This window comes from Camellia sinensis, chromosome 6, assembly GCF_055761805.1.
Source record: "Camellia sinensis isolate YWXY chromosome 6, ASM5576180v1, whole genome shotgun sequence".
NCBI classification, from domain to species: domain Eukaryota; kingdom Viridiplantae; phylum Streptophyta; class Magnoliopsida; order Ericales; family Theaceae; genus Camellia; species Camellia sinensis.
Window position 1 is genome coordinate 198,478,606 of NC_138966.1, and position 8,080 is coordinate 198,486,685.

Genomic DNA, 8,080 nt, shown 5'->3' on the forward strand with positions numbered 1-8,080 from the left:
ATATCAAATTTATATTACAAATATATTAAAAAAATAGTTTATTTTCAATATATATTAAAAAAATGTTAGATAGATATTAATAATGTATTAATATTATATATTACAAATTTAGAGGTAAACAATAAAGAGTGTAAAAGTTTTATTAAACAGATATGACTACATGTAAGTATGAAAAAACTTTATCATAAATATATTCAAAAATGTAAATATATTCTCACCAATCCATTTTGCTACCTATCATAAAAAATGTAGTACAAATATATTCTCACCAATCCATTTTGCTGCCTATCATAAAAAATGTAGTACAAATATATTCTCACCAATCCATTTTGCTGCCTATCATAAAAAATATTATCAAAATATATTACAACATAGATTTATTAATTTGAGTACTCAATCGTGTTCATGTTGATTCATGTAAATTTACTTTATATTAAAGCATAGCATGGCGTCGTTCACCTCTACTGCAACTTCCAGTACATGGCCAGGACGAATGTGTGCCTATGGATATGGCCCGTGTATTGTTAGGATTTCCAGGTCCACCAAAAATCCAGGGCGTTCCTACTTTGTCTGTCCCCGCCCTGTGGTGAGTGACCCAATCTTTACCGGTCATAACTTAATGAACATTAACAACCCATGAAACTAATAGTTCCATAATTTTCACTCATCAGCCTTGTGTCAGTTGGATTGGTTGGTGTGAAGAACGAAGCCATGAGAACCAAGGCTATGTGTCACCTGGAGATGAAATTGCCATGCAATTGCGGGCTGATGTCATAGACATTCAACAATCCTAGCGTGTGCTTAAGACCATTGTGTATGTGCTCTGCATTGTCGTTGTCATTTTGTTGTGACGTATGTAAGCACCGTTACCATGTTCTTAGTTTATACAAAGACATTAGTATGTTTTCAATATGTTGTTAGTATGTTTGTAGTACGATGGTATTATGTTGTCGCATATGGGAGCCGTAATACTAACTATCATATTTTTGTCCACTACTAACTTCCATGGAACCTGTGTACGTACGTAAAAAATGTTTTCAATGGGTATATGCAAATTTATCTTCAGCATCATATATCTCTGTTTGTTGTTTTTAATGTGTCATCTGTTGTGCGTGTGTATATAAAAACCAAATTTGTGATGGTAATCTTTTGTAACCGTACATTAGTAATGACTTCCACACGTACTTCGCCTCGTAACCACTCGAAAAGCAAAGGCGTTGTCAGTAACAAGTCAACCAGTCTTGAAGAGACACAAACTCAGTTAAGCCACAAGGCCTCATGGGACAGTAACTCAGTCCGAGTTTTCCTCCAGTTGATTGCAAATGAGATTAGTAAAGGAAATCGGCCATTCTTAGTCCTCAGCCAGGCAGGGTACAAGTCGTTGTCAAGGAAATTTCAGAGAAAAACAGGAAAAAAACATGGACTGAAACAGTTGAAGAATAAGTACATGAGCTTGAAAAAAGAGTGGTAAGGGTGGACGAAGTTGATGGATTCAAGCAAGGGAGTGTCCGGGATAGGCTTTGACTATGACACCGGTTTGTTTCAGGCACCTGACGAGTGGTGGGACAAGATGGAATCAGTAAGTACATGTACAAACAAGTTTCATATTTGTCATTTACCAGTACATTTTTTACTTCTTCATTCAACTTCAATAAAATTTATTTATATGAAATATAACGTCTACCTCTTTTACACATGTACATGTCTGCAGATCAACAAGGCGTGTGCGAAGTTCAGGAAGAAAACGTTGGAACACCGTGACTTGATGGAGACGGTTTTCATGGGGGCAGCAACTACTGGGAAGCACCATTGGACCCCGGGAGAGAACCTTCCTGAAGCTGCTACGGACTTATCTGATTCAGTGCGTAGTTTGGGAGCCCAGCCATTTGCTGATCTGATACCCACAGGAGTACAGGACGTGGATTCTGATTCTTCACTGGAGCATGTGCCGATTGAAAAGGCAAAAATGAGAAAGACGCCATTAACAAGTGTCTCAAAGTCAAAGAAGGCAACAAGTGATGCGTCTGTTATTGCGGAAAGCATGAACAGAATGACAGATGTGGTGCGTTCGAAGAATCAGCAGGTCACGGTCAGGCACCTCACAGGCAATGAATCGCTGTACACTATTTCCGAGTGCATGCATAAACTGAGCAGTATTCCATCCCTGATTGGTACGCCGTTATTTCACTTCACCTTCACACTTATGGATAATGCCGATTACCGGGAGGTCATGATGTGCCAGCCTGATGACGACCACATCATTGGATGGCTTACACAGAAGCAGCTCCAGTGTACTGCGTCGGGGCCATTTGCAAACCTGTTTGGGGGTCGCCGGATGTGATGTATCGGTCTTACGAGTGTTGAAGATGCATGTCCTTTTCTTCCTTTTTAAAACTTAGACTTATGGTACTGTTGGCTATGTACTAAAACATGATGGTGGTGTGTGTATGTTTTGCATTCTGTCTTCTTTTTTTTTTTCTTCTTGCTAGCTACGGGCAGCAACAAGTTTTAGGTAAGTGCATGGGTTGACAGACCGGAAGCATGGTTGTGCTTCGTTTTTGGGAAATGAATGGGATGTTTACGTTTTAATATTTTGTGTCGCTACGTTTAAGACAGGGAATTACGTTTTAGATGCACGCTTCTGAATGCCTATATGTCGCAAGTTCTTTTGTTAGTTTTGTGGTTGTTACCACCATGGCCCCCCTGTAAAGCATAAGTTGAACAACTTCTTTTTTTTTGTGCAATTCATATGATCATGCGTTCCAAAGGACATTGGTCACAGCATTGCTTTCATTAAAAACAATGTCGGCATTGTATAATTGCAAAATTCAATATAATTTAAGTCAATGAATCACGTGCCAACTGATTGAAAGGCTGCCACTTTTGTAGGTTTCGCATCAACGAAGACGCGATGAATCCCTGGGATGGAAGCAACCATGATGAAATAATGGAAATGCTTAATCAAATGGCGGTCCAAGTGCAACAAGAACAGAACTGCACATTTCTACAAGCATGCCAGTTGGCGACATAATGGTACCAAAAACACATGAATAAAACGCCATGTCGCACTTCTATACTAACTGGGAATACATGGATATGCGAACTATATGCGGGGCATATGGGTCGCTTTGAGGAAAATATTTGCATGCCGAAGGAAGTTTTTGCCGCATTGTGTGAGACATTAGTAAATGATTTTGGGTTACAAGTCCCGCAACATCCACATGGCTTAGCTGTTGAAGAAAGCGTTGCGATGTTTATCCATGTCTTGAAAGGGAAGCAAAATCGGGAAATCCAGGAACGGTTCCAACATTCTGGGGAGACTGTGTCGAGGCACGTGCATAACGTATTAAATTCTGTGAAAGAGTTCACTGTTGTCCATTGCCGGCCCACATACAGTCAGCATCGTATACATCCATACGTGCGGTCTAGACGGAAATACCTACCGTTCAAGGTACTTCAGCAAAACATGATTGACATATAAATCAAGACAATATATATGGTTTTTGTTATTAACTGCACGTGACAAATTTGAAACACTTGTTACAAAGTTACGAAACAAAACATATGATCCATGTTTACAGGACTGCATTGGCGCAATAGACGGAACACATGTCAGTGCATGGGTTACGGGGCCAGATGCGGCAACATATTTCGGTAGGAAATACTGTCACACACAAAATATAATGGCCGCTGTTGATTTTGACATGTGTTTCATATTCATTTCTTGCGGATGGGAAGGAAGTATGCATGATAATCGCATATTCAACGAGATACTAACAAATGAGAATGTCCCCTTCCCACATCCTGACGAAGGTAACACATGGTCCTGTTCATAGATTTAATAATGTATTAATTTTTTCCTCAGAAAGCGTTATATGAAAATGACGCAGAATGTTCGTTTTTTGTGTCATACATTGTTGTCATATCTGCAGGCAAATATTATCTTGTCGATTCTGGCTATCCAAACCGGATTGGTTACTTAGCACCATTCAAAGGTGACCGTTACCACCAACAAGAATTCCGACGTATTGCACGGAACAGGATGGCAAACACGCCAAGGGAATTATTTAACAAAGTGCACTCGTCCTTACGCAGTGTGGTAGAACACACTTTCGGTGCCTGGAAACAGCGATGGGGGTTTATTCGAGACATGCCTCGGTATGACTTTGCAAATGTGCCAGTTCAGTTAGTAGGTGCGTCAATGGCATTACATAATTATATACGGCGAAACACAGGTAACCCAACAACTGTTCAGCCAATCTATGACGAGGAAGAGGCTATGGCAATAGTAAATGCCATACCAGAAGTTGAACATGACGAGGATGGTTTAATGGTTGGAGATGAGGACCCCCATATGGCATTGGTCCACCTTCACATACGCGACAAATTATGTTACATGTGTAAGAACAGAATGTTAGAAAATATATAGTAGTCAAAATAATTTTCGTATGGTTGTCACATAATGACACACGTGAAACAGACTGTATTCAAATATATTATCATGTACAATATGTATGAGTTTCCACGGGAATGTAACCCCTTCCAGTTGCTGACATGCCTAACTTTGAAAAACAACAATCCATACGAATTTTGCTTTTGGAAAAACAAAAAAAAGGTAAAACAGATAAAAACAAATGGAAAAGAAAAAGAATAGACAAATTGTCATGTGCGACGTAAATTACAAATAAATGAAACACATAAATGTATTAAAAAAAAATTTATTGTATACCAATTAAAAAAAAACAAGACATACTTAAAAATAAAAATCCAAGACAAAAAAAAATAACATAGTTATAGTAAAAAAAATAAACAATAAAAAGACAAAAACATAAATTCGCAAATAAAAATCGAAAAATTTAAGCACAATACGCCAAATCCAAACCCAAAATTAAAAAAAGGAACAGGAAAAAAAATTAAACAAAATACGAAAAATCCAAGCACAAAATAAAAAAATTCAAAGAAAAAAAAATTAGCGCAAAATCTGAAAAATATATTCAAAAAAAAATAAAAAATAAAAAATTTGGATTTGCAAAATTTGGGAGATCGAAACCCAACATGAAAAAATTGTCAACAAAAAAAATAAAGCAAAAAATGCCAAAGCGAAACCCCAAAAAAAAAAAAACAAAAAAAACGCAAAATCGAAACCCTACATAAAAAATTAAAATAAAAAAGAAGAACCAAAATATGGCAATTCCAAACCCAAAATAAAAAAAAAATGAAAAATAAAAAAATTAAGCAAAAGTCGGCAGATCGACACCCAATATACAAAAAAAAAAAAAAAAAAAAACCGAAATCCAAACCCAAAAAAAAAAAACAAAAATTAGGAAAATAGGCGAAATCGAAACCTAACAGAAAAAATTAAAATTAAAAATAACAAAAATATGCCAAATCCAAATATATATATATATATATATATATTTTAAGCAAAAACCCAAAATTGTAAAAAAAAAATACTGAAAAAAAAAACATACCAAAAAATTTTGTTTTTCACCAAAAAGCCAAAATTGAAAAAAAAAAAAAAGGAAAAAAAAAGAAAAAAAACGGAAATAATACCAAATTCCAACCCAAATTAAAAAATAAAAAAAAATGGAAAAGGGCAATTTGGTCTTTTAACAAGATGACACCTCACCAAAAAGCCAAAAAGCCAAAAAAGCCAAAAAGCCCTTTCCAAACCAGGCTTTTTAGCCCCAGGCTAAAATAGCCAAAAAAGCCAAAAAGTCAACCCACTTCCCAAACGGGGGCTTACAAACTTTTGCAACATGAAGTAAAAAAAATTTAAACATTTTGTTATGCCAATTTCAGACGATGTTACACACATTTGTGTTAATGTTACGATATTGTGTGATAAATTAAATTTTCTTCATAAAATTTATGAAAATTTAATTCTACGTAAGAAAATTTTTAATGCCAATTTGGAAAAAAAAAATTACGTTTTCTGTGGTTGAAATGAGTGAAAATTTTATGATAAAGTCACACAGTTAATGGTATGATATGTACTCATAAATGACTACATACCAAATTATATTTTCATATATATATATATACTAGTGTATGCCCAAGCCTAAAGGCACGGTGAAAATAATGTTAGATTAATCTTCTTCTGTCCAATCTTTTATGTAGTACGTGAAAAATTTATTCACAAAATAATTTCAGAGAAAAATTGTTCCTTTCTTATACCATCACTGTTTTACTTACCTAAGCTATTAATCTTTCTTGTTCTAATTGAGGAGAGTTGGTCTCATTTGAACTTCGGCTAAAATTTAAAAAGAATATAATTTCAATGATTGCAATATTTACAAAACATCTCTCATGTCAACTATTGATAGGTAATGCTTAAAAAGAAAAGGCAAGGAAAGGAAAATCGTGCATTGCTACTCATCCCCATTGTGCAAAATTAAAGTGTATCAAAGCCCAAAATGTAGCAAGAAAAATGTATCAATTAGTTAAATAAAATATATGATTAGCAAACTCATGAACATATTACACTCAAGTCTCAGTAGTATTAGTTAGTTACAATACTCATTTCACTTTACTAAGCTTAAGTCTCAGACTCTTCATATTACACTTCTCTCTTGCTAATTACTAAGGAAGAAAAAAGTAAAAAGTTAAAATCAACAAAAAAAAAAAAAAAAGAAGAAACTAAACCTTAATTAACAAAACCACCTCTCTTCGGGCAATCAGCTAACCCTCCAATCAAGTATATATGTCTATGGATTACACCAATCTGAAAACATCAAGCACTATCTATAATAGTTGCAAAAGCAAAAATCATCAAGCACTAATTGAAAGTTCCAAACACATTACTAGATTTTAGCTCTTAAACACATTATCAAGCACTAATATTTATAAATGCCTCCCTCCATTATCAAGCACTAATGATTCAGCAAATATATTTAATTTCTAAAATTGAGAATGCCAATCTTTCAGAGACATGGAATTCAGCACATAGGTAGATAACTTTTCAAGATGCAATTTGTCTCACACCATTTTATTCATTTATCTGCACTTTTTGCCTCCCTCTATCTCTACCCTCCCTCATCCCACACCCACACACCCTCTCTATTTTTTAATCTATATAGCAAATATTTTATGCACCCAAACACATGTGGGGTTCACACGAGAAACTACTATATATCAAAAACATGTTTCAGAGACATCCATATAGAGGGAAAAAGAGAGAGATTTACTGACCAAGAAAAATGTTCTTTCTTTGATAACCTTCATGGATATCTTTGGCACCGCAATGCAAGGAGCATCATTTCAAAAATCTTCAAACCACAATCTCAAAAGAAAGATTTCATAAACTCACAACTGAGATCCAATTGAGAGCATTCAACCTATTTAGAAGTAGTACAAACAAAAAATAAAAAAAAATTGCTAATTTTTTTTGTCTTTCCCACAAACAATAAATAATAATAAAAATAATTAGCAAAGAGAACATTATCCAAAAAATAGATAAATTCATAAACTCAACCCAGTCAAGCAAAGGAAAACTTTTTCCTCACCCCAGTTCAAAAGTTTTAGCAAGGGAAACTTTTTCCTCAACCAAAAGTTTGATCATTCGATTAATCTCTTCCTCACCTTCCACTCCCTGTGAATTAATAAACACATCAAACACATCAAATAGAGAAACAATTTATCAAGCATTTGGTGAACATTGTAGTAGCAGAAATTATATAGTGGTAAAACTAATTATTTTGAACTTCAATTATTGCAAACTATACTGAAAGAATAACAATAAATTTAATTAAAATAACTGGAAATAGGTTGTAATTTATTCCAAGTGACATGAGGAAGTTGGTCTTTGAACTATGGAAATCGAGTAAAAGATTAAATCATCAACTTACAACATCATGAATGTACAAAAAATAAAAAATAGAAGCAAAAAAAGGGATGGAATCTTGATTACCTTTATTGATGGAGCCTTTAAAACTATTCTTCTCACCAGATTCTGATGCCTCAGTCACATGTACAAAGCATTAAGAATAAAAACACCGGCTTTACATGAATTGATAATTTCTCTACAACACTCCAACTCAACAAAAAATTGTTCATTGATGTTAGGAGAAAAGATCTTTCA

General features: G+C 34.6%; 1 protein-coding gene across 1 annotated transcript; it reads left to right on the plus strand.

Annotated features, from left to right (window-relative positions):
- Window positions 1-1,486: 1,486 nt before the first annotated feature.
- On the plus strand, window positions 1,487-2,341 carry LOC114305000 (L10-interacting MYB domain-containing protein-like). Its single transcript, XM_082876902.1, has 2 exons — window positions 1,487-1,579; window positions 1,712-2,341. Exons 1-2 carry the CDS (start codon window positions 1,487-1,489, stop codon window positions 2,339-2,341), a joined length of 723 nt encoding a protein of 240 aa, XP_082733028.1.
- The last annotated feature ends 5,739 nt before the right edge of the window (window positions 2,342-8,080 follow it).

Bases quoted from the DNA above. Each gene is read 5' to 3' on its own strand.
- LOC114305000 (XM_082876902.1), top strand. From the start codon at position 1,487: ATGGATTCAAGCAAGGGAGTGTCCGGGATAGGCTTTGACTATGACACC. The intron at 1,580-1,711 runs GTAAGTACATGT...ACATGTCTGCAG, and splicing joins GGTGGGACAAGATGGAATCA to ATCAACAAGGCGTGTGCGAA.